Source organism: Artemia sp. Qi Xiang Cuo, chromosome 11 (genome assembly GCF_049724085.1).
Source record: "Artemia sp. Qi Xiang Cuo chromosome 11, ASM4972408v1, whole genome shotgun sequence".
NCBI classification, from domain to species: domain Eukaryota; kingdom Metazoa; phylum Arthropoda; class Branchiopoda; order Anostraca; family Artemiidae; genus Artemia; species Artemia sp. Qi Xiang Cuo.
The window spans coordinates 24,864,538-24,891,354 of NC_142804.1; the positions used below are offsets into that span (position 1 = coordinate 24,864,538).

General features: G+C 34.8%; 2 protein-coding genes across 4 annotated transcripts in view; one reads left to right on the plus strand and one right to left on the minus strand.

Moving 5' to 3' along the window:
• The window catches only part of LOC148946795 (glucose-6-phosphate exchanger SLC37A4-like), a 237,746-nt gene that overhangs the window by 65,825 nt on the left and 145,104 nt on the right, over positions 1-26,817 (plus strand). For both annotated transcript variants that reach the window (XM_089096608.1, XM_089096609.1), the window contains exon 5: positions 23,473-23,574. In XM_089096608.1, coding sequence (XP_088952734.1) covers positions 23,473-23,574 — 102 coding nt within the window. The remainder of the gene's footprint in view (positions 1-23,472; positions 23,575-26,817) is intronic.
• Positions 4,558-23,404, minus strand: AGBE (1,4-alpha-glucan-branching enzyme). Of its 2 annotated transcripts, none has more exons than XM_089096606.1 (2): positions 23,259-23,404; positions 4,558-6,774 (listed from the first exon to the last, which is right to left on the minus strand). In XM_089096606.1, the coding sequence occupies exon 2, from the start codon at positions 6,762-6,764 to the stop codon at positions 4,713-4,715; it is 2,052 nt and encodes a 683-aa protein (XP_088952732.1). In that variant the 5' UTR covers positions 6,765-6,774; positions 23,259-23,404; the 3' UTR covers positions 4,558-4,712. The 2 variants fall into 2 exon arrangements, with proteins under 2 accessions (XP_088952732.1, XP_088952733.1); XM_089096607.1 differs by having other exon boundaries at positions 23,235-23,289.

Consider the following 26,817-nt stretch of genomic DNA (forward strand, 5'->3'; position numbering starts at 1 on the left):
GTCCGGGGGACCTTTGGGGGCCGGGGGAGGGCCTTTGGGGCGCCGGGGGACCTTTGGGGGTCCGGGGGGCAGTTGGGGGCCTGGGGGACATTTGGGGACCGGTGGAGGGCTTTTGGGACCCCGTTGGTCCTTTGGGAGCCCGATGGGCCTTTGGGGGGCCCGGGGATGGCCTTTGAGGGTCTGAGGAGGGCGTTGGGGGGGCTGGGGCTCTTTGGGAGCTTGGGGGACCTTTGAGTACCGGGGGCTTCCTTCGGGCTTGGTGTAGGAGAATTGGAACCCTTTGGGGTTGGGTTAGAGGACCTCACAACACTGTTCAAATGAAACTTGTGTATTATAACGACCACATAGTTTCACCATTAAATTCTCTTCTAAAATCTCTTCAAAAATCATCTTTTAAAATGTCTCTAACTGTTTCGCCGAAATAGTTCCATAGCCTGTCTAAAACGGTTTCGCCCAAATAATCCCTAAACGTAATTTCAGCGTGTTCCTTTTGTTTTTGGCATCTCTGCGCTAATGCATTTCAAATTAATAAGAAACCTGATTCCCGCGCTAAAACAATTCATCGCTAAGATGTTTCTTGGAGAATTGTTTCCATGGCCTTTGGCTATTAATATCCTTTGGAGTTCGACCAAAAGAGTTGTTTCCGAGGCAATGACATTAATGACCTGGATCTATTCCTGGAGAATCGTTTCTATGCGAAAATTTTTAAAGTCTGACAGATGATGTCATTGGTTGATTGATCTGTCAAGAAAGGGGAATTAATTTGTTGTTTCTAAGGGGAATTATTGATTCACGATAGGTGAATTGAGGTCGACAGCACAGGTGTTCCAAGGTCGATGTTGTTGTTGTTGTAAGTGCACGCTCTCAGCGAATGTCAAGGTCGATGTTGTTGTTGTTGACACACTTTGATTTAGGTCATTGACCCCATTAACCACGTGTTCTCCCTAATGACTTTATGCCCTTATTTGGTGTGGGGTTCGGAGTCTATGCCCATATATGGAGCCCTGTCAGTATTCTATGCCCATATAAGGAGCCCTGTTCGGAGTTATTATGGCCATTCTACTTATATATATAATGTATATATATATATATATATATATATATATATATATATATATATATATATATATATATTTAAACTAGTAAATTTATCATATCGATTTATATATTACTTCATGTTTGTTATTCAAAGTTTAAAGAATTAGTTAACATTAGGTATAGATTTTAAAAAAAGGATTTTTTTTTATAAAAAACCTAAATTTTGTTTTATATACTTGTATTTGTCTCTTTCGATAAAGAGATTAATCGTACGAAAAGAAATCGTCCGCTTAGTTTTTATTCGGTTTCAATGAAATATTTGATTTGTGTTCTAAAATTAATAATTTCTTCTTAAATGCCCTGGCTAAAATACGACTTTAAACATGCTATTGTTGGGACTGTCCCGTTGCTTATCAAGATGAAGTAAAGTTTCAGAAATATTTACCAATTCAATATTAGCCAACTTGTTGCTTAATCACTTGGAGTGATACTAAAACTCTGAAATAAATCTAATTGTCTTCTTCACTCTTTCTAATGACTTCTTGGAAATAATATTGAATTCCAAAGATTCTTAAAAAAGACGAGGAAAATCTTGTATCCAAGGCGAAAGTTTCGAAGATAATTTTTTTTCCTCTTTTGTCCAACTTTGGCATGCCTATTCAAATTTCAAAGAAGTAGAATGGTCACTATAAACATGAACTAATTGGTAAGTCGAGACGCCAAATCCAGCTGCATTGGGCTATGCAAATGGAGGGCTTCCGACAAATTGAAAAGGTGTGGTTACTATTACTAATGATCTTTTTTTTTATCTATTTACAATCATAGGTTTCACCAAAAGATGGCTAAGCTGCATTTAAAGCTTAGGAATATTTTAATATATTCAAACCAGAAGAATTGTTAAGAATTAGGTCTAAGATATTTTTTCTGTAGTTCCTGCCCATTACAAAAAAATACAACTCTCCTTCTTCCCCACGTCAAAATGCTGATGATTTCCGTTCAGGCAATGGGTTTCCTAAACAATGGTTTTTTTTACTCTGCGTTCTTAATTTTTTTTTTCTTTAGTTTGCCAAAGAGGCAACACTGATAGAAAAAAATACAAAAATTACCCTCTGAAATTTTGAACTCTAAGCTGTATTAACTTTTCGTTTTCTAAAATTAGGACATATCTTTTAAAATAAAAGTTTTATACGTCATCTAATTTTAAAACTTATCAAATGTCAAAAATGAGTTAGACTTTATATTATTTTCGGAATCTCATTTTTAACATGCTTTTTTAAAGGAACCTCGATAACCTGTAGCCTACATTTGAGTTAGCTATGGATAAAGAATAGACTGCAAACACATTGCAATAGAAACGGTTTTTACCATCTTGAGGAGAGAAAAAAATATATTGTATGCTAACGGATATTTTATTAATGAACTGCTGATGACGAATTGAATTTGTTAACGAATAACGCGAAAATCAATTGAATCGTCATATGAAAACACACTAAGTAATTCTATCAAAACCAGGTGATAAATATGATGACTTGTGTGCACGAGGAGCACAGAACCAAGTCCATTTTGTTTTTATCCTGACACCAAATAAAATCCCCTAGCATCGACATTTCATATCACGCAATTGGTATATTAAAATGAATTCCCCTTTCACCGTAAAGATAAAAAATATAAAAAATCAATTTCGCCTTCAGTTTGGAACTTTGCCATTTTGTTATGTGTTATTCAGGATTTTTTTTTTCCTCTCTAGAACAGAGTAAAAATCCTTTCTGAAGAACTTTTAAAGTAATTTTTTTTTGTTAAATCTATTGAACTAATTGTTGATATGCCCTTAAAATTGTGTATTTAAAATAAATTGCTCAAAAACATCTAAAAGATAACTCGCTTTCGTCACTGAATGAAGTTTGGAAGAGGACAACGTGACAAAATGTTTTATTTAAAGAAAAATAATCTAAATTAAATTAAAAAAAAGAAAAAAGCTTTCTAAAAAAAAAGAAAAGCTTGACATATATACTATATTATTTGCTACAAAAATTAAGTTTTTCTTTAAGGTAAAAAAATTAAAAGGATTATTTTTATTTTTGTTAAATCGCCAGTATTTGTTGTGTGTAGGACTCTCGGCGAATACTGTTTTTCCATCAGCATGATCATTTAAGGCTACATATAAAAAATTGTGCTTAATAGTTATATAATGCCTTTTTTGGAACATACAAGAATATTTTAAACTTTAGGTGGGTCCTAGAAATCACCATTTAGTATACTCTCGAGGAAAAGAAATTGTATACGATTTTTACAATAATTGCTTGCTATCCTCATGACTTGCTTAATTTTACCTTTTTTCCAAGTTGTGCCCCCAACTTTTCCAAAATAAAATCTGCATAGTACCTGATCACAATATCAGCTTGTTCTCTGGAAGCCTTCCAGAGAAATGTCAGGAAGCTGAACATTTTTCCTTCTTTTTTGTTTTGTAAAATCATTCTTATTAAAAGCCTTGCTATCTCTACTCTTTTTCTGAACAATTTTTTGGGATGCTCTGACGAAGTTCTGATGCATTGGATTGAAGCCATTTTTCCCTTCAACTTGTAAAACTTTCATGATTCGGTATATGGTCCAAATTGAAGCAGGGCGAGGTTTGTTCAGAGCCCCCCCCACCCCGCCTCCGTTCCTGAGTATAGAAGTTTCTTTGTCGGGTAGATCTTAATTTCAGAAACGGATCTACAATCCAAATTAGGGGATAGGAATGAATTTTCAATCTTTTATCTCTACTCCTTCCTTACTAATAGTACTAGAAATATTTAATGAAAATATGTTCTACGTCTCAGAGAAAAGGCTTGGAATCTGGCTCAAATCCCGAGAAACACTTTTCCGGTGCCTACAGTCCACGAGAGGTAAACTCCAAGACTTAAAATGGAAATCTGAACCTGTATTAATACTAGACAGTGTGATCAAATCACATCTTATGCACTGCTTCTTTTTTATGTAGTGTTGATCGAAAGAGCACCTAAAATTATTCTTAGAAAATTCTCTGTGGAAAATATCTAGCACACCTTCCTCACCTTTTTGAAGAACCAACGTTTGAGAACCATAAGCCTTGCCTTGTTTCTATTAGCCTAATCTTAGTCATACGCCTAATCTTTCAATCATTTGAAATTATTCAACTGCAAAAACACTTTTTCTCCTTTTTGGATCGTCGGTGAATCAACTTTCTCTGCTATTAACCCTACCCAGGCAAGCAAAATTCCCCTTCGTCAATTTTCTAGGTTTGGTTTCAGCAGTTTAAAGCACTAAGAGTAGGGAAGGGCTTGAGACAAGACCTTGAAAACACCATCCCAGACCCGGACTTAAATTTTAATTCATTTCTGAAAGTTTATCTACCTAGCTTACAAGTTCCAAGTTAAACCATTCTAATCTACTTTTACTCAATGACTAGCCTTATATCAACAATTTCATTAATTGAAAGTACTGTTAACCAATACTTATTCTACTTTTGTGGCTGAAATTCAACGACAAGAAGTATAAATGTTTATGATCAACAAACTAACCGATTATTTATTTTTCAACAATGGCACAAAAACTATAAGCAAAAAGCAAAACTAAAGGCTTTAAGCCGAATAAAATTAAGAAAATCCAAACATTGCGCTGAAGTCATGTCACATCATAAGGCACAGCTTTTTCTTTCAATCTTCTTTAGCCAGGACAAACCCGGTTCTATTTGGCATGTATACCATCATTGAATGATAACGACCAGCAAATCCCTGGTCAAATGTATAAAATCGAATCCCGTGGTCTAACCGACCATGGCCCCCAAATATCTTATCATCTGTATCCAGAACAACTCGATATTTTCCAGGAATTTGTACACCGATACGGTAGTCGGGGAAACTTTTGGTCGGATGGAAATTAAAAATAAAAAGCAGACCAGCACGTTCAAATACGATGACTTTGTCCTCTTCATGCTTCCAGCTAACATAACCAGGATCTTTGTGAAGCCATCCGTATTTGTCTTCTGTTTTATTCATTGCTGCATCAAATGCATTCAGGTACTTGTATTTGAGTAAAGGGTCATCAACTATATTCCACTGTCGACGGGCATAGTGGAAAGATTCATTATTTCCAACTCGAGGAAAATCTAGCCACTCTGGGTGGCCAAATTCATTTCCAATAAAGTTTAAGTAGGCTTCTCCACCAAGACTGTGCGTGATTAATCGAATGACTTTATGCAGGGCAACTCCGCGGTCGATCACTGGAGAGGGATCAGAGAGATCAGACATATGAGTATACATTTCTTTGTCCATTAGCCAAAAAGCTAAAGTTTTATCACCAACAAGGGCTTGATCATGGGATTCACAATAGGCTATTGTTTTTTCTTGCCAGCGACGATTTGCTAGGGTAAACACTAGATTTCCCATGTTCCAATCTTCGTCTCGGAATTCTTTCAAATACTGGATCCATTTATCAGGTATTGCCATTCCAAGACGGTAGTCAAAACCAGTTCCACCTTCGGACACTGGGCGACACAATGCTGGCATTCCAGAAACATCTTCAGCAACTGTGATTATTTCTGGGTAAATTTGATGTAACATGTGGTTGGCTAGCATAAGATACATTATAGCATCATTATCAACATTCAGGCAAAAATAGTCGTTGTAATCTCCACTGAAACCCTGCCCAATTCCACGTGAGTGGTATAGCATTGATGTTACTCCATCAAAGCGGAATCCGTCAAATTTGTATTCTTCCATATACCAACGAAGATTTGAGAGCAAAAACCTCTCCACTTCCCAATCTGAATAATTGAAAAGTTTACTATCCCAAAGGCTATGTTCACCTCTAGGTCCTTCATGAAAGAAACAAGAGTTTGTCCCATCAAACTGATTTAGTCCATCTAAAACATTTTTAGAGGCATGAGAATGAACTATATCCAAAAGAACAGTTAGCCCATTAGAGTGACACACATCAATTAACTCCTTGAGTTCTTCTGGAGTTCCATAGCGACTGGAAGCAGCATAAAAGCTAGTTACTTGGTAACCAAAACTGGCATAATATACATGCTCCATTATTGCCATTAGCTGAACGGCATTATAGCCCAACTTTACTATACGAGGGACGACATTTCTTGCGAACTCTCTATAGCTGCCAACTTTTGCTTCTTCTGTAGCTATTCCAACATGACATTCGTAGATTTTTAGACTTTCAGGCCTTCGAGGTGATTTGAATCTAAACTGGTATTTTGATGCAGGTGAAGGGTTCCAGAACACATGTTCATATGCAACACCCTCTGTTTTGGGAGGCTGTACAACATATGTAGCCCAGGGGGAAATTCTATCTACAAGCTGGCCATCTTTTGTAGCTATAACAATTTTAAGCTTAGAAAGGTGTTTTATACGACAAGACCCATCTTTTTCGGGGGGAATATATAACTCCCATTTCCCAAAAGGAAGCTTTTTGTAAGGAAAGCTGCATCGATCCCACTGATTGAAATCTCCTCTCAGGAAGACAGCCTCTGCTCCAGGAGCCCACTCTTTGCAATAGACAGTATTATCAGGTAGCACATGAATTCCAAATGTTTCATAGCCTTTGCTGAAATTTTCCAGACCTCCTTCACATGAATTGATTCTTTCCAAAAAAGAATGGAAGCATTCGTAACGTCGTTGGATATCTTTTTCAAACGGACGTAGGTAAGGATCTCTATCAAAGAGTTTTTGCATCTCAGGTGCTTGTGGTGCCATGGTTTTTGACCTAAAAAATGTAATATAATAAGAGAAAACATTAATATTTATATCTAAAAAAAAAAGAAAAAAAAAGAAGTGAAATATATCAGAGAGACAAAGACAGAGGTTTCATTTGAAGGCAGAAGCTAAGACTATATCCCTGCGATTCACCAAATTGGTTCAAAAAAGGAAAGTTTTACAGAGACTTAATTCAACACGTCTCTTCTTTTGGAGGAACCCACCTTTGAACAACTGAAACATGAAATCTTTGGAAAAAGATTAAATGATAGAGAGATATATATATTGAGAGATATATATTTAGTTAGATAGTGAGAGAGATAGATAGAGAGGTATATAGATACAGAGAAAGAGATAGAAACAGATAGAGAGAGAGAGAGAGAGAGAGAGAGAGAGAGAGAGAGAGAGAGAGAGAGAGAGAGCTAACCCAGCATTGACATGGGATGGATCATCAGAGAGAGAAAAGAGAAGATAAAGAGAGGAGGGAGAGGAGAGAGGGACAGAAAGGTCAGAGAAGAAGAATTTTAATAAGGGCTACTGTCTCTGCTGTCTTTTCAAAAATGGTTATCATACGAGGTGAACATTCACCAACATTAATGGAGTGTGTTTTTCTGAAATCAAACATGATGGATATTGGACAGGTATATGTTTCAAGAAGTATGTTTAGACTTCTACAATGGCACTTGAAAGGGGGATGATACAAGTCACAAATCTGACAAAAAACTGAAAACACTAAGAAATTTATTTTGGAGTTTTAACTGTTAGTAAGGATTGGTTGTTAAAACAAGAAAATGTTTACAAAAATAACATCAAAGGTTATATGCAACAAATACTCTCACAAGCAAGAAATGGGGAAATGCTGCATTTGGTTAAGCCAATTATCTCTAAGGAATTATCTTTAAAAACGAAATGAGATACTAGTAAATGATGGAATGCTATTAGTTTGAGATGGACAGCAGTATAGTCCTGGAAAATTTCATGCAAGACCTTTTGTTTTACTATTCCTGTGAAACATAAAGTCACATATAGATGTTATGCCTTTGTTTCGTATTGATTAGCCTATCACGATTAATAATTTTCATTTTCTTACAATCTAGAAGATGAAAACAATACAACTAAAGACAGGTGTATGGAAATATTTAGAATCATTTTATATGCTGTTATCCCTTCCAACTTCGGAGTTTAATTATATCCAAGCCTTTCATCAAAACATATGTTTTGCTCATTTGTTAAGTTGTTGTTTTTGTAAACACGAGTTTCCTTTCGGACACTAGAAAATTTATGCGTAGTAAAAAAAAAAAAAAAAAAAAAAAAAAAAAAAAAAAAAAAAAAAAAAACTAAACGAATTCTTTTTGACGCTTACGTAAAAAATGCTGACAACTTAACACACTCCATTCAAACGTAACATCGTAAAGATTTGGATACAACGTCCTCTCAAAATAGATAAACATCATATGTGAAGAAACAAGACTCTTTTAAAAAAAAGTCCTTTTTTGTGATACTAGATCATGCTAATAGAGTGCACACAATTCAAATTTTCCCAGTGGATGGGGGTGGGATTTTCCAGGAGGAAATCACATTTAAAATACTGAAAAGTAAATCTGTGGGTCCATATTACTGAACTTTCGGAACTTACTAAGCAAGTGGGACATAGTGGAGAATGATGTAGCCTCCATTTAGATAGAACACTATTGATAACAAGGGCATCAGATTTCAGCGGGTAAAATAACACTGTATGAAGTTTGACTGGAAGGGTGATGACATCTATTTGCTGTGAATTGTTTGAGATCTTTGCCTAATTATATCCCTTATGTTTAGGTTAGAGGAAAAGCTTAGTTTTAAGGAGAAGGCCTTGTCGAGTCGAAGATCTGCTCTTTCGTTATATTTGATGTCCTTATGGCATCAAATGACCTTTATGGACATGCTGGAAATTTATTCGATTGCCTTTTGCTTGAAGGTTTGGTGGCTGTCTGCTGATATCATATGCGTCCTTATCAACAGCAATTCTATTGATACTTTGCAGCAAGTATGGATTCTGTTAAACAGACTCTATGCAATAATTTATAAGCACATAAAGAGCAAGACGAATGGCAAACAATTCGGCAGACAAAATGGAGGATCCAAATGAGAGGGGAAAATAAAGATTAAGGATCAAAGAAGGGTTGCATGCAGCTACTCCTGCTTTCACACAACATAAAGACCTGTCTGAATAAATTTTCTTATGATTACGGTAATATTTAAAGATTTGTTCAGCAAAAATACTCTGAACTAAATGTTTGGGTATCAGATGTTTTAGAAATAAGATTAACTTGACAACATGGTGGGCATATTTCCCAAGGAGGGGTTTTCAGTAAAGGGATACACATAAGGAGGTTTGTAGATACAATTCAGGACCTCTAATAGAAATAGATTCTATGATTAAAAGGCGAAGGGGATAACAGACTTCACTACAAAAGTATGTTCATATACAATGTGTTTGCTGCTATAACCCTGGATTTTTATAAGTATTTATTTCTTTGACAGGAGGCTGTTTCTCTTAGGGACAACAATCCAGACACCACCCTCAACTTAGACAGAGAACTTTGCTTGTGCGGGCTCATAGCTATTCCAATGGCAGAATTTTATAAAAATTCAAGGATCTTAAAAGTAGATGGGGACAACTGGAGAAAAATTGGGTTCCATATTCTAATTTCGATCAGATAAAGGGTTTATAAAAATTCCAAATAACCGTTGGATGGCGAGGTTGAGTTTAACAAGACAACGAAATTTAAACCATGAAGAAGTAGTTTTAGTGCTAGATTGTAAAGTATCATTTCAATGGGCCGTTTCTGTTGCTGTCCATTTCTTCTCTTCCACAACACAAAGAAAGGGGAAACAACATAGAATGAGAGGAAAGAAGGAAGATGATACAACTCGGTCTTTATAGCATGAGTCAAAGTGTGTTTCTTTCAAGCTTTAATAAATTGAATACCCTACGCTAATTGACATTTTTACCAAGATTCCATCGAGGTTTGTGAATGGCTCTATCTATTAACATCAAGGCTGTTTAAGTATAATATGAAAAATAGTAACACGTATCAAAGCCAAGTTCTGAGGAATATTAACGTAGTCCCAAAATTTACTTTTAGTAATTTAGGGCTCCCTCTCAAAAAAGGAAGTATACTAGTTACACATGCCTATATCATAACAGACAATTTCAAATTACACTGGAAAACAATAATGCTAAGCCGGTTTTGAGTCTTTGATTTTTCCTGTTCATTCTAGACTACATTATAAGTGAGCTATCTATTACCTGCTTTCTGAGCTTCAACCTAACCTACTGCAGCATCTATTCTCTGTAGTTAAATGGAAGGCTATGAGACACTTTATACTTGTTCTAATATTTTATTAGAATATCTCAATAATCCAGTACCCAAAGCCTAAGGTCACAAATCATATTTTTATTTTACAGGATAGCAAGAACAAGTTTTCAAGGTTTACACGAAAACAATTTTTGTTTGAGCATTTAATTAAGAAATAGTCCACGAAAAATAAACCCTGTGGCTGAACAGTGTGGCTTCAATTCGGTATATATAATATAAAACTATGGAAAATCTACAGCTCCACCAGTAGGGAAAGGGTGGGGTAAGAGCTTGGAAATACTCTCCCAACATCTTTGGATATATTTACAGAACAATATTATAGAAAACAAGACTTGAATATTTTTAAGGTAGCAAAACTAGCCTGAAGTCACCCTAGAATTTATTTAGCCTCATTAGTAGTGAAAATGTGTGGGTAGGAGCTTGGAAATACTCATTCAGGACCTTTGGATATATTTACACAACAATAAATGGAAAACCAAGGACTACCATCCGTATTTCTTTAATATGAAAGCATCTAGATTCATTGAAAAAAAGGGCCTGACAGTCTAGGGCAAAGACAACTACACTGTAAAACTATGATCCATGGCAACTGAGAAAGGAAAAATTTATAATTTCTGGATTGACATTATTAATTAAAAGTAAGTTGCTTGCATATGCTGATTAAGAGAACAATGACGACTTCCCTTAACTTTCTAGGGCTTATTTTATCAATCATTTTCACAAACTTGGCCACTAAATCCAGTCTGAAAGTTTAATTCAGCTGGGATCACTGAAATATAATTCACACAGAAGTTTCTCAACCTCAACATTACATTTGATGGTATGTTCATACAACCCTTAATTTCTCTGGCCAGAAAAGAAAGAAATTCGTTGATGCACACAAAAACTACTATAAAAGGAAGACGAATACCCCCCCCCCAATTGAAGCGCCTGCTTTTAAGAAGTCAAAGACTCAATCAATCCTAGTTTACACACTCCTTTGCTATCTCTGAAGTTATTAAGTTAGATGAAGAATAGTCTCAAGAATATATTTACAGCCCAAATCGAGGCCCATGTAGTAAGCCAGAGAAAAGGAATGGGAAAGAATCTAAATGCCCCTCAGCATTAGATCTAATTAAAGTTCTAAAATGACTTCTTTTTGTAAGTTACTTTGTTTAACATTTAATAACCTCATATGGCAAGCCAAAGAAAAGAAATAGAAAAAAAGATAAGAATATCCCCAATTATTATAGCCAAAAAATGTCTATTATAGCCAAAATATGGTCCAAACATGATTCCTTTTTGGATGAGACTTCCTTTAGTGTTTAATCAGTCTCATGTAACAAGCATAGAAAAAAAGGGGGAAAGGTCTGATTACCCTTAGTGTTATAGCCAAATTAGGTAGGCTACTTCAATAGCCAAATTATGTACTCAAGTACTAAATTAAAACCTCTATTTAACTTAACAATATGGTAGTTGACAAATAATTTAGCCCTTATGACAGCATAGCCAAATTGATGCAATAATAATTCTGTAGAAGCTGATATACCACAAGTTAGAAACTTTTTAAAAAGGACAGAATTACATTTTTTTCACATTTTAAGGCTTTCACAAATGGTAAATATATTTGCATATTCAATTATTTTTTTTTATTCCTTGCTTACATTGTGTCATCTGTTGTTTGAAAATCATTTAAACCAATGTGCAAATTATGATTGCATCACAATACAAAAGCCATTATAACACCCATCTTAGCTGTAGTACGAAGAGATTGGACAAGCACACAGAATGCAATGGCGCCCAAAGAGTGATGATTCATGGTATCTACCTGTCTTGAGTTTGTTTTTCATGTTTGGCCTAAAATTTAATTTTTATGACTTCAGCCTTGGTAAGGAAGTTCTATCATTCAAGCTTAATTCTAAGCCAGATTGGAATTTTGCTCAAACTTAGGACCCATTTTCACAGAATAATTCAAGCCTTACAGGCAGGGAATGCATTGGTATGAATGTGCTTCAGACAGGATAATAAGATGTAGGCAAGGGTTTAAAGCAGCTATGTGCATGCATTTATGTTTAGCAAAAGTGAAAATTCAGAAGTGAAAGTAATTTAAGGCTTTTTCACTATAATTCCCTTCTTCTTGCAAAGTTTAAACTACATACTAAATCTCTAAAGCTTGTACAGAGTTGTATATAAGATTTGTTAAGCTTAGTGTTACCCATAAAGGCTACATTGGCCTGATTTTCGAAAAAGAGAGGGAAACACCCCCTAAAATCAAGGAATTTTAATCAAAATGATACCATCAGATTCAGCGTATCAGAAAACCTATTAGAGAAGTTTCAAGCTTCTATCTACAAAAACGTGGAATTTTTCTAATTTTTTTTGTCAGAAGAAAGATTACAGATGCGTGTTTATTGTTTTTTTTCCCTAGGGGTGATTGTATCAAACCAATGGTCTTAGAACATCGGAAGAGGAACTTTTGCATGGCGGAGATATTCTGGGGGAATTGTATAAGGGAAATTTGTTCGTGTTTGGATTTCCAGGATATAATTTCCATGGAAGAGGGGATTTCCGTAGTGATCGGAAAAACGATTAGAACTTAGTCTTTTTCAAATGAGAATATGCCAAGGAGAATCTTCTGCAATAAATTTTACGGGGGGGGGGGGGTTCACCAAGGATGGAATTGTCTGGAAGGAATTTTATGGGGGGTTTTGTTATATGTGGGAGGAACTTTCCAAGGAGGAGTTTCCCCTGTGGAGAGGTAATTTTTCATAGACGATGAGCCCGATTTAGCGGCATTATTTGAACAACGATCAGAAATTAAATATAAGAAAAAACCAGCTTTGTCAACTGATAGCAAGGAGCAACATTAAAACTCAAAACGAGCAGAAATTATTCTGTATATAAAAGGGTTGCCCTATATGCACTTTCCAAACATGGTTTTCAACTCATTGCTTCTGTTGACAAAGAAAAAAGATAACAGAGATAGAGATGACAGCATTTTTTATGTCATCAAGATACTTTTTATCAAGATGTTTTATGTCAAGCATTTATATCAACAGAAAACGAGTCTAACACACGACATTTTCTACTATGTCAACAGATACCATTAAATGAATTTTGCTTTATTATCTTTGTCTGCAGTTTATTGTAACCAAAATATGGCAATATCATTTGCTAATGATACAGTAAAATCAATTTTAGCCATTGTATGATGTGGTTACATTTGAGTGGGGAATGTAGTCGTGCAAGAAGAGTGATTCTTTCTCCTTAGAAGGAATATAAAAATATTTTTTTTCTATTTATTTTGTTTGAATTGCTAAAAGTTTCTTCAATATTAGTGAAAGCAACATCAAAAAGTACAATTGACTCCCGAAGTACATGGGAATTTCGCACCCTTGAGGGGAAGATGAGTGGGAATGGCTATTTGAAAAACATCTTCCTAAATAGTAATTCATTTGGAAATAAATTGATTAAACCCTCTGCCAACTTTGGCAAAAAGAAAAACGTTTGCTTAATTTTAGTTTGGTTAAATAACAAAAGGATCCTACCATACAACACTTTTTTCGAAATATAATAGACATCATCATAACAATTTCGTCTCATCGCCCCCTCCCCCTATGACCTGGGTATAACCCTATTTTATACACAAAACTTTGCTAATTCTGTCAATTCCCAGTATCTAATACAGATTAGTACTTATTACTCATCACTCTTTGGTTCACAATGCCAATAATAATAATAATAAAAAAATATTAGATGCGTTTTCTGAATAGTTATTACTGGTATCCAGTAGCGTAATTCCGTCAAATCCGGGAGGGGGGGGGGGGCAAAGTTTGATCCAATTTTCCCAAATCAAGTAAAAATGACTCTGAAAACTGAAAAACGAGCCATATAGTACCATAAAGGCAAAGATATACTGAAGAAAACTGACCAGTTTCTGTGGATGCTTGAATTATGCAGACTTATCTTAGTTCCCCATAGCAAATTACGCCCCTGCTGGGATTGCAAGAGTTCACTGATTTCATGGGTTGGCATACTTTTTTTCTCATCAACATTTAGTCCACAATGCCAAATTAAGCCAATTTGAAAAAAACAAACAAAAAAAAACAAGAATATCAGTCAATTTTTAATATAGCCTTGGGCTATATCTGGTCCCATTAGGGTGTGGGGTACAATTGGAACAACACTGATAATTGTATTTGAAAAGGGTACTTAATGTGTAATTTGACTCATTTTCCATCAATTCTGCAAAACAAAAGCAATTTGTTCCATTTGCACTTCAAGCCACCTGTAACTATCAGCAAATTAAATAAAAAAAAAAGTTTTTTTAACTGAAAGTAAGGAACGACGATAAAACTTAAAACAAACAGAAATTATTCTGTATATGAAAAGGGCTATCCCCTCCTCAATGCCTCGCTCTTTACGCTAAAGTTTTTTATTGTTTAAAAAAATAGAGCTGTGAGAAAGTCAAACTTTAGCGTAAAGAGCGAGGCGTTAAGGAGGTTACAGTTTGTTACCACGAACTGTTTGATGTAAGAAAAAAGTGAAATTAAAAGATTTATAAATTGCTAAGTTCATCAGATTTGATTGTATTAAATTTGTGCATGGCTGTAAAATCATCTTAGCATTGAATTTTAAATCAAATAGTTATTTTTCATCTTGGTTCAATTGGATGAAGAAATAAGGAAGAAGGCATCACTTTATGGCTCTCGAGGGCTCAAAATAAACTTTGGAAAGGCAGCAATTAACATATTTGGAAAGAGCATTTAAAGGCACATCAACTGGTATCATCTTTTAGTTTGCAAACTATTCAAGAAAAGAAAAAAATATGCAAAGTTTGTCCAAAAATTATCAAATATTACTGTTCTTTAGAGGGGGAAGATAGATACTTCAAAAAAGCTTTTGGTGTTATAATTTAGCTCTGGATCACTTTTTAAACTTTTTTTTTGAAAATTGTTGGATGTTTTAATTAGTTTGCTAGCTAAAGGATGAACACACCTCTTGATGTAAGTTCAATATATGGAATCTAAAACTGTAGTAATTAACATATTTGGAAAGAACCTTAGTAGGCCCATCAATTAGTATGTTCATCTTTTGGTAAAGGTACACTATACATCAGAAATCAGAAAAAAGAAGCATACTGCTAGATTCTACATTTAGTGCTGTTTCCAAATATAGTTAAATCTTATGTTTTCTTGATTAATTTGCTAGCAAGTACTGCTACTACTACTAACAACAACTTACTCCAGCACTAATCTTTCCGAGACAGCTATGTAAGTTCCTCCTCCATTGCTATATTCATAGCCCCCCTCTTTAAACCATCCCAAGAAGGTCCAATTTCTATTAAATCCTTCCTTATGACCTCCTCCTACCCTTTTTGGGGATAACCTGTTTTTTTGGCTGAAAAGGACAATCTTTTGTAATCTGTCATCCTTCATCTGCAGAATGTGTAAAAGCCAGTGGTGCTAGGTAGTAGATGAATATAGCCTACACCAGTCAATTTGCCTTTTAATGCTCTTTTTGAACATACTAATTGCTATACTTGCAAATTCTATTTTGAACCCATACAGATATCCTAAAAGTGACATCTTGTTCCCGAATTCTTTTTTTTTTGCTAATAAAGCTAAGGTAAAATATACAGTTTGATTCAATACCCAAAGACAGATGGAAGGATCACTTTCAGATGCTCCTAAACCCATCCCCATCATCCGCCCCTGATGCTTTCCCACCTGCCGTTTCTAAAGAACCCTACGACGTCGAGCTGGATACACCGACCAGAGCCGAAATACTAAAAGCGATCAAGACCCAGAAGAACCACAAAGCCCCAGGTGAAGACGGCCTCCCCCGGAAGTGTACAAACAATGCCCTGAGGTCACTGCTGAACAGCTCCATGGCATTCTCGAAGAAGTGTGGAGGACCAATTCTTTCCCAAAAGATTGGAAGACATCAGTCATTCTCCCCTTCTATAAGAAAGGAGATAAAACCGAATGCAAAAATTACCGCAGAATAAGTCTTATAGACATTGCGGTCAAAATATTCGGGATTATACTCTTGAACCGCTTCAAAGGGGCAAGGGAGGAAAGAACCCGAGAAAATCAAGCCGGCTTTCGGCCAGGTAGAGGCTGTACTGATAATATCTTCGTTTTTCGCCTCATTATCCAGCAGTTTGAAAGGTACAATCTACCCCTGATCTTGATGTTCCTGGACTTCATTGCCGCCTTCGACTCTGTCACTCGCCAGAAACTTTGGAAGATCCTAGAGAATGACGGAATGCCGCTGAAGTTTGTTGAACTGATGAAGGCATACTATGACGCGTCAGTGAGCCGAGTTCGAGTCTATGGTGAAGAAACTAAAGAATTCCTGGTTGAGTTCGGAGTAAAACAAGGGTGTATCCTCTCTCCGACTCTGTTCAATTATTGCGTCGATTGGGTGCTTGAAAATGCACTGTCGTCCTATCCAGGAGTTCAGATCGGACAGAATCTTTCACTGACTGACCTTGATTATGCGGATGATGTTGGCCTCCTGTCAGAACCCGCAGAAGCTCAAAACATGCTGGACAACGTGGTGGCCTGGGCAGACCTGATCGGCTTGAAAGTCAGCACAGAGAAAACGAAATTCATGGCTATTAACCACGACACAGGACCATTCACACTAACTGTCAATCAAGTTCAACTGGAAAAAGTCAACTGTTTCACATACTTAGGCTCCCAAATATGTATTGACGGATCCTCCGACGCTGATATCCAACAGAGAATACAGAAAGCGCAGACAGTCTTTGCCTCCCTTCGGAAACCCTTATGGAATCGCCGCGAAGTCAGTGTCCGAACGAAAGTTCGAATCTACATGGCACTAGTCCGCACCGTTGTATTTTACGGATGCGAAACATGGTCGGTAAAACTACAGCATGAGAATACGCTGAAGGTGTTTGAGCATACCTGTCTGCGAAGAATTCTCAGAATACAGCTGCGTGACCGTATCTCCAGCACGGATCTACGTCGAATGTGCAATATTCAGAGAGATGTTGCGCTCACTATTAAAGAACACCGTTTGAAATGGTTGGGCCATGTTTTACGGAAGCCGCCAGAATACTTGCCTCGCCAAATACTTCTAGTCGAGCCTATTAGCTCCTGGAAGAGACGCCAAGGAGGACAGAGGAAAAACTGGTGGAACCTGGCCAAATCAGACCTTGAACCTATCGGGGGATTCAGAAAGTTTGGACACAGATGGTAAACTCAGTGGCTTACTTTTGCAGAGCAGCTGGCAGAAGATTGCTCAACATGGTCCAAGAAGGTCTCCAAGATCATCGATGCCGGGCGAGGTGGAAACGCCTGATTCCCGCCACAAGTACAAGTAAGTAAAATACCCAAAGACAAGTTGATATTTCAAAGTCAGGTATTCTATATGCCTTGATTTATTTTGAACAATAAGACAATAACTTAAGAATTTATAAATCTTTTATTTCTGAAATTTTACTTCTATATAAAAGAGCAATTTCAATGTGGTTGTAACATCTGACAATCCATCTTATTATTGATTATTTATTTTAGTATGTATTTATTTGGAATGGCATGTTTTAATGTTGGTTCTATTAGATAAAATACAGAACAAGATATCATTTTTAGGATCCATTTAAAGAATCATTGGGATGGAGGAGGAGCATGCTCAGCTTTGTTGGCCTTAGGTGGCTTGGTGCTACAGTGATTTGATGGTAGTAGGAGTAGGAGTTTACAGGGCTGTGGAGTTGGAGTTTAGTAAAATTTTGCTGAATGAAATTGGAGTAACAGAAATAATATAAAACCCTTTGGAGTTGGAGTTATGGAAACACATAAAGCCTGGACTCAAGCAAAATACGTTTAAATACTACTAAAGAGTGGTAATAATAAACAAAATTAATATTTTAGACTAATTATAGTGAATAGGATTTTTTAAAACTAAAAAATATACTTCAGGAGAAACTTATATATTGAATTTCTGCTGTAAATTAGCAGGATTGTTGGAGTTCTTACTTCTTTGAAGAAAATGTTAGGAGTTGGAGCTGAAGTCAGAGCAATTAGGTTTAAAATTTTAGGAGTCATTGGTAAAATGGACTAGCTCCACGGCCCTTGGAGTTTAAGGGATCAAGCTTGCAAGGGCAGCAAATAGTATATTTGGAAAGAGTATCAAAGGCATATCCTGTGGTATCTTTATCTTTTACCTAGGGAAGAAAACCAAAAATTGACCCAAATATGATAATTGCTGCTGTTACAATTGCACCTTGGTCCTTACCCTTTTCCCCTAATAGATCTAGAGGTAACACTATTCTCTATGGACCCTTCTAAAAGGAAACATTGTAACAACAAAGTTCTTACTTTAGGATATGCAAAAAATTTAACCTAAACATAATTTCTGGGTCATTTTAAATTTAATTCACATTTTTCTACTTATTTGTTTTATTTCCAATACACTGTTTTATGCTTCTTATTTTTTATGTGTGTCCATATTTGACTGTGGATATGTAAAATATAACAGAAATTCTAACGTATAATTCTAAAATATAGTAATAATAATATAATTCTAACATATAAAACAAAATTCTAACATATAATAGAAATTTTAGAAATCCTAGTTTTACCCAAGTAAAAAAAGGGTTTTTGTTGCATATTTAGTTGTGATGTATATACAATAATAGAAGGTAAGCTCTTTTACAACTATATATAATTAAAAAAGAAAAATACTAGAATTTGAATCATACAGATGATGAGTTTACTGCACAGCCCAGATATTTGGTAGAATTGCAGTGTTACAGCTCTTCTGAACAGAACACAGCAATATAAAAAGAGTTGTGTTGTTTGATGCTCTTTCAAAACAATATAGTATTTAAAAATGCCGATAACAATGGGAGGAAACATGAAAATCTGATTAATACAAACACACTGCATATTAAAAAGGAAGGATTTTATTTACTGTTGTAAAATTACCATAAAATAAAAATCAGTAAGTAAAATTGGCAAAGTAAGGCAAAACTGATAAAATAAGGTATTCCCTAGGGAATATAGTGTAAAATTGCTGTTTTAGAGATGCCCTGTGGCTAAGAGACTAGTTGAGCTTTTTTTATGCAAGGAGGGGTAATACACTTCCTCTATTTTGAAAAGCAATAGGTAGAAATTTCCTTGATGAAAATGAAGTCAATTTTTTGTTAAAACACCATCTAGTTTAGGGCACATAAATTTGACTAATACTTGTTTTATATATTTATAATAAATAGGCTTTGATTTGTTTAGGGTCAAAGGCAGGGGCTAATTTGGTCCCAGTCCCCTGACACTACAAACTTCTTTGAATTTCTGGACACTTCCTAATCAAATTATCTAGCATTTCATTCCAATTGTCCTCTCCCTTCCAAAAAAAAAAATCTATTACTTTGAATTTAGTTTCTTTTTTATAATATACCCTCTAAAACCACACTCATTCATCAATAGTTAAAAAAAACATGCCAGATGTGCCCCCTTCCATTTCTTTCTGCTTCCATCTCAGTGAAGGCATTAAAATAAACAATTGTCTATTTTGCCATTTGTTCATTGTTTTGACAATAGGTGGCTGCATTGCTGCAGTCAATATTTGTTTTACCAAGCATGTTTTTTTCTACCCATTGCAATACTATCCTACACACCTCTAAGAAATACTTGGTATAAAACTCTAAGCATCTCCTGGCACTAAAAGGCTGTCTGACTTAACAGAGCATATCAGAACAATAGAGTTTATTGAATTAGAGGCAGGTATAATAAATGTACCTGAAATAAAATAATGCGTGTGCAGTTGAAGATAATCTACAATCTACAGTCTTTAACCATGTAATTAATTCTCACAAGTATAGAGAGGGGCATACAATGTATTTTCCAATATGTAGGGGGGGTGGGGGGCAAATTATTTTCATTGAAAACACAAAAAGGTTTATGATCTATTATGATCAACTGATATTGCAATGGTAAAATGTTTACCATCTAGTGTTTCTGCATTAGAGTAGCAATGGCCAAAAAATGCTCAGTAAAAAAACGTCAGTTTTATCTTGGGCCTTAAGCCTAGAACTCATAGAGGTTTTTGGGCACTCCATTCAGCAGCTGAGAGGGAAAACAATAGCAGTACAAAAAAAAAATGCTCTTTGCACCATATTTTCAAAACTAAAAATCATGGACATGGACAAAATTTATCAACTGCATGTTATCAATAGTTGTATGATTGATCACAACTTACTATTTAATTAAATTTTAGATTATTTCATTATTAAATATTGAACTACTATTATTACTACTCAGATGTTTTGATTTTCCTGCTGAAGAGAAGGAACAATTGAAGATTACTTTTTTTATGACCATGATAAAATTTGGTGCTGTTTTTGCAAATCAGCACCAAAAACTAGAAAAATTCATAAAGCTCAAATTGGCACTGTTTTCTTGGCAATTCAACACTGATTTACCAAATCAACAGAGAAATAAGCTGTGTGTGTTCTAGGCTTAATACTGGGTAACATTGCTATAGACCCACAGGCCAAATTTGTTCATTAAAAGAGAATAAACAAATGGGTACTTATGTACTATCTGTAACATACACACCATATTATACAGTGAAGATGCTTAAGAAACTAGTCAAATGGATTTCTTTCAATAGACAATTGGATTGGAAACCATGGTTTGTCATTGTGTTTACAGTATTTAAACTATTGTTTTTGGGGTTTAGGGGGGAAAAGGTACCTAGGTTAGGTTACCTATTTAATATATGCTATGCTTTACCTGTCACCCCCCCTCCCCCTAATGTGAAAATATATAGCCAAAATTTGTTTCTAAACTATTATATTTTCATCCTATTTTGTTTTAAAAATAATTGTTAAATAGCAATTTTACAGGAGTCCATAAAATTATGCCAAAATACCCAATTGTACCATGACCAATTTTACCATTTGCAAAACTTAATTTTATTTATAGCATTTTCTTTAATTATGAATATAGCCTAGGACTATAATGGGGATTATCAGGGATTGGGATGTAGGCTATTGTCAAGAAAGCAAGTATTATATTTGAAAATAGTTAATATAAGGAATCAAATGGTACTAGGATGCTCTTTTTGTTGTATTATATTTTCTTCAGGAGAGCTGTAACTTCAATGCTATCAACTATTCCAAATAAAAGTAAATGTGAAAAGATTGAAGCAAAATGTTGAAAATTATACAAAAATATAGTGGCCTATCTGTTTAGTGGTTACCTTCTCCAGAATCCTAAAAACTACTTTAAATAGGCTAATGCTAAAATACTTATTTTGGCCTATATAATTTCTAAAGGCACATTAGCATAGCCTCTTAAATTTGAAAAGACCATTGAATGAAAAATCTAACGGAAGTTATTTTTTTATCTGATTTCTGTCCTAGAGACTCTTGCCATCTTTTCATTAGCAAATTTATCAAAAATTGCATTATATTTGTCTTTGAGGTTGAAAATACCTTCCCAGTCCATTATTTTGGAAATTTTTTGCAAATCATATTATTGACTTACAAATAAATTGAATATACCACTTGATGCCTTTTTTTTATGCTCTTTACAAATATAATAATCACTTCTATTGGAAATTCAAACTTAAGCCCTTTTTGAGCTCTTGAAAATGACAAAAATATAAAATATATAGGGTGCAAAAAGGCTTAAAACATCTGTTTTAAACTTACTATTCATAATAAATCCTTTGTTTAATCCACAAGCACTGACTTTCCACAATTAAGTTGGATAAATGAAAATTGTAACAATAAATTTTGCAGGTACTCCTTCAATATACCCATTCTGGTAAAATTCTACTTTAGCTAAGTTTGGGTATCTTGGAAAGGGGTTAGGTTAGGAAAATAAACATCCAGGGATCAGTCTACAGGCTAAAATATGTCCAGGAAGGTATTTTGAAGTACCTATCTCCACTCCTTCTCCCTCTAGAGGGCCCTGAAATTTGGGTAAATTTTTACCAAATCATATTATTGAGTTAGAACTAAAGTGAATATACCACTTGATGCCTTTTTTATGCTCTTTACGAATATAATAATCATTTATGTCAGAAATGAATTTTAGCCCCCACCCCTATATAGACCAATTCAGGGTATATATTTGCACATTAGGGGGGGGGTGGTAATTTTATTTCTGATGTAATTGAAAGGTAAGTTTAAACTTTCCCCCTGCCCCCCTAATGTGCAAATATATACCCTGAATTGATATGTAACCTATATAGCCTAGGGGTGGGGGCTAAAATTCATTTCCAACAAAAATGATTATTATATTCGTAAAGAGCATAAAAAAAGGTATTGAGTGATATATTCACTTTAGTTGTAACTCAATAATATGATTTGGTAAATATTTACTGAATTTTGCCTACATAACAGGTCTAGGCTATACCTATTGTAATTTTTAACAAAAAAATATTTTACCTTAATTTTCTGTTATTAATTTCTTTTTCTTTGGCTTTAGTTCTGAAAATGCAATTCCTGTTATCTGAGCAGAATTTTAAGCCACATCAATGTTTTCTTCAATATTTAGGAAATGTATTTGCATATTTTTAAAACTTCATAAATTGGGATTGAGCAAAGTTGTGAAGCTAGAAACAATTTTGTAATACTTCATTTAAGCAGAAGATCTAGGCCTATTTTGCAAGGTTTCACTTTTATAATACACAGATTTTTAAAGGTCATCAAAGGTCAGTACCCTCTAGAGGGGGAAGGAGTTGGAGGTAGGTATTTTTCAAGAGCTCAAAAAGGGCTTAAATTTGAATTTCTGATAGAAGTGATTATTATATTTGTAAAGAGCATTAAAAAAGGCATTGAGTGGTATATTCACTTTAGGCCTAGGCCTATTTATAAGCCAATAATATGATGCAAAAAATTTACCCATTATTTGGGCTACAGATCCATTTTGAGTTTTCATTTACCTCATTAAACAACCTTCCAAGTTAGTAAAAATTTGCTGAAGCTGCAGTAGGCCTAGGCTTACCCAACAAATAATTTGATTGACCTAGGACAGCTTACTAATTTATAACTGTTTATTCTGAAAGAGGCTTTACACCCCTTTTACTAACAGCTAAATACTTCTGGGTTATAATTACAAGAAAACAATTTAAAAGAAACGGATACAACCTTCCAGAAAACTAAATCCTTTACCTGAGGATCACGTGAAGATACTGGTTTAAAATTATCTTGTCGTCTGGGTGAAACGTGAAATACGAAAATGAAATCCCTTTGGGAATTAATTGTGACACACTATTGACTTTATGCTTTCTGAAGCAGAAATGATACTTTATTTTATACAATCCATATTTATACTCCATTTTGATGATACTTGAGACTTTTTTATGGTCTGGTTGATTTATTGCAGGTGTCTGCTCGTTGATAATGTCAATAGTTGGCTTCTGTACAATTAATGATCAGCCCCCATTTAATGAAATATCTCAAGAGGAAAAAATGAAAAATGTAACAGGTAAGAATTTACAACTGTGATAATTAGCATTACCAAATTTTTGGTAATGCTAATTTTTGAGTTAATTTTAATTTGGAATATTTAGAATTAAACTCAATAGAAAAAAACCCTTGGTAGTAACCTAACGCTCACACATTTGCAATTTTGCATGAGAATACTGAAGAAACACCGATTTGTTGATAATTATCGTAGTTTCACAAAATTATGTGGTTAGTTTTGACAATATTTTCAGAAATACGGTGAAGTTGGGTAGCTCCATAAATCTTTTGTTGTAATTACTATTTTTTTTACGTTATTTCTTTTTTTTACAGCAGTGACGCTATTGCAAAGTAAATTAAAAAATCCACAATTGTGAAATTGTGTTGCGGAGCAACACTACTGCTTTCACAGCTGTTTTTTCCTCTCTGGGTATGGGAATCGTGAACGGGGCAGAAAAGTTCCAATGAAGTTCGTGAAAATTCCAATGGCTTTTCCTCATGTGGTACATGGTATCAAACTATCCTAGCTGGGGTAATTTTGTAGTGATACTTGTTATTTTACAAACCAATATTATATCATACTCCGGATGAACAATCCCTCTTTGATCACTTCTAGATAATTCTGTATGAATTAATTTTGAATACAAGATTCCGAATTTTTAGGCTGTTTTCTGAAACTTTTGATTTGACGTTTCTTGTCTTTTAATCGAGTAACGCTATAAAAATTACTGAAGATAAGATGACTCGAACTTCTTATATAAAAATTTCTTCGTTAACTTAGAAATGATTTTCAAAGTTGTCAAAATGCATAAAAAATTTCTGATATCCCAAAGCTAACTTTTTTCTAGACAAGGTATATTTTTTTTTCCAGCGCGGATAGACACATCTTAATCTTTTAAGAACCGAAGCAGACGTTGAATTTCCAAAAATAAAACCCCTTTTGTGACTTTTTCTATTTTGAACTTTTGATTTTGCGTGTTCCCTACGTTTTGTTTAGACGTAGTCTAGAACCCAATGCCTAGCCAAGCGCCTTGTCTAGCTAAGAGCCGAATTTTACATGTGAACGGTCGTTGCCTAGACAATGAATTTTGGCTAGACGCGTGTTCTAGACACGGATTTTAGCTAGACACGCTTGTGAACGCCGCTTTAAGTAAACGTCCTACCTTCGAGATTAAGCTTTTTAGAAATCAAATAACTTTGGATACTAGCCGAACTTCAGATTACTCTTTGACAACCTAAGAACATTTTTATGTTTCTCATAGATTCATGGGAAATTTTACCGAAAATCCTGATTTTGCTACAGAAGCCCCCTTTTCGATTTTGGTATTTCTTGCATGTTAGATGTTTAATTCCATAAAAAGTAAGCAAGAAGACATGCATTCTCCTATATCTAACAATGAACCGTATATTAAGAGTAAAAGTTTACACAATGAACCGTTTCACATATGTTCACTAACCGCAGCAAATGGTAATCAGTCTTAATACCGGTAACATCAAAACAATGCGTATACAGAGTTGGACGATTACTTCGTTCACACAGAACTTATTTTAGAATTTCTCGAAATACACGTTTACCGTACAAATAATAACTTACAATAATCATAACGCATCTGGAAACGTGATACAGAAGCATACACATTTATTACAGTGATATATAATTGCATGTGTTGCTCCACAACTGTGACCCATGGGTCGCAATTGCTGCAACACTCCACGAGGATTTGGCACCGGATGTCAAGTTCTTACTTTTAAGTGACATATTTTTTTTTTTTTTAAAGCTGATTATCCTACTTATAACATACTTAAATTTTTCAGAACAAAAAGATTGGCTATTTTTCTTAATACTTTTTTCTTTTTTTGACCGTCTTTGCCTAAGCTCATATTTTATCAGAACATGGCTTTAGGAATTACTTAGATTCCAAGAGACCTATTTTTTACTACGCTATTGTTACAGTAATAGTATTTCAGTTAATAGATATAGGAAAATTCTCCTATATCCTGTATCTTAAACCAATTTGACTACACATGCGCCCTGTCACGTACACATGACATGGGGCTCCTGGCGCATTGCTGCTTCCAACCCTCATTATTTATTCATTTTGTACTGTAATTTGTGATTTCATTTCCCCAAGCAGAAACCCTTCTTGCCCTCGAAATAACTTTCTAAGTACATGCCTCTATACGCTGTTTCAAAATAATGATAGTGTCGTTTCGTAATAACCTGAAAAAAGGAAAATTATCGGTTTCCTGAGATGAGTAGGCAACAGATCGTTCTATGAAATGAGACAGCACTTGAGTTTGAAGGCAAATTTTCGAACAGAAATTTAGTATCTTTGGGAAACTTTTTTTCCTCACTCTCTCATATTTAATCAAGCTTCTGACCGACATAAGGCAATTACCAACAAGGAAAAGATGATGGATGGTCCTGGGATACGAGGCATAGTTGATGGGGCAGTTCCTTCACAGGGATAAGACAGAATGCTTCTTTCAAATAATGTTCACTAATAACTGCTCGTATGTCCATGGAGCTCCACAGAAATTTGTTTCTTATTTTTTGTTTGGAGGGAGGGAAAAGTGGGATGAAACAGATGAACCGTGTAAGATATCATGGATTAATATTCCTTTTTATTTCAAATAAAAAGGAATTCAGATTCCACCAAAGCTCGTTAAGAGCTTCATTTAATTAAAATTGGGAATCGCTGATAGAATTTTAATGAAATATAATTAATTAGGGACGTTGTTTGAGAAAATGTGTCTGAATTTATGGGAGGGGTAAGTAAATCTAGGGATAAGTCTAATTAAACCAGGACACATTAAGACTTTATAGGTCTTGTTTCTCATTTACGTAAACATCTGGTTTTTCATCTACATGAGTAAAACTGCGTTTCTATGAAACGGCGTCTCTTTGGCTATCACACTTATATGAAGGCTTCTTACGTAAATTACAGTTTTTGGAGAGGGGGGGGGGTGTTCCTCTGTAGTACCCGGCAACTTATGTAATATTCCAGTTTAATATACCAGTAATATAATATGCCAGTTTTAATATACCAGTTTAGTGACATATTCTTGCTGATTTCTACAAGACCCAACGCTTTTCAATTTGACTGATAGATAGGCCATGAAGTAATAATTTTTGTTCATTTTAAGCTTAAACTTCGCTCTTTACTTCCCTCGAAAAAAAAATTCGTTTTTTAAACTAATTTATATCGGTACCTGTTATTTTTGTCTTTGATCCAATCATATATTTTAATTTCTGTTATTTTTG

What these genes read in the sequence shown, in the direction of transcription:
- AGBE (XM_089096606.1), bottom strand. Translation starts at nt 6,764, where the DNA reads ATGGCACCACAAGCACCTGAGATGCAAAAACTCTTTGATAGAGATCCT.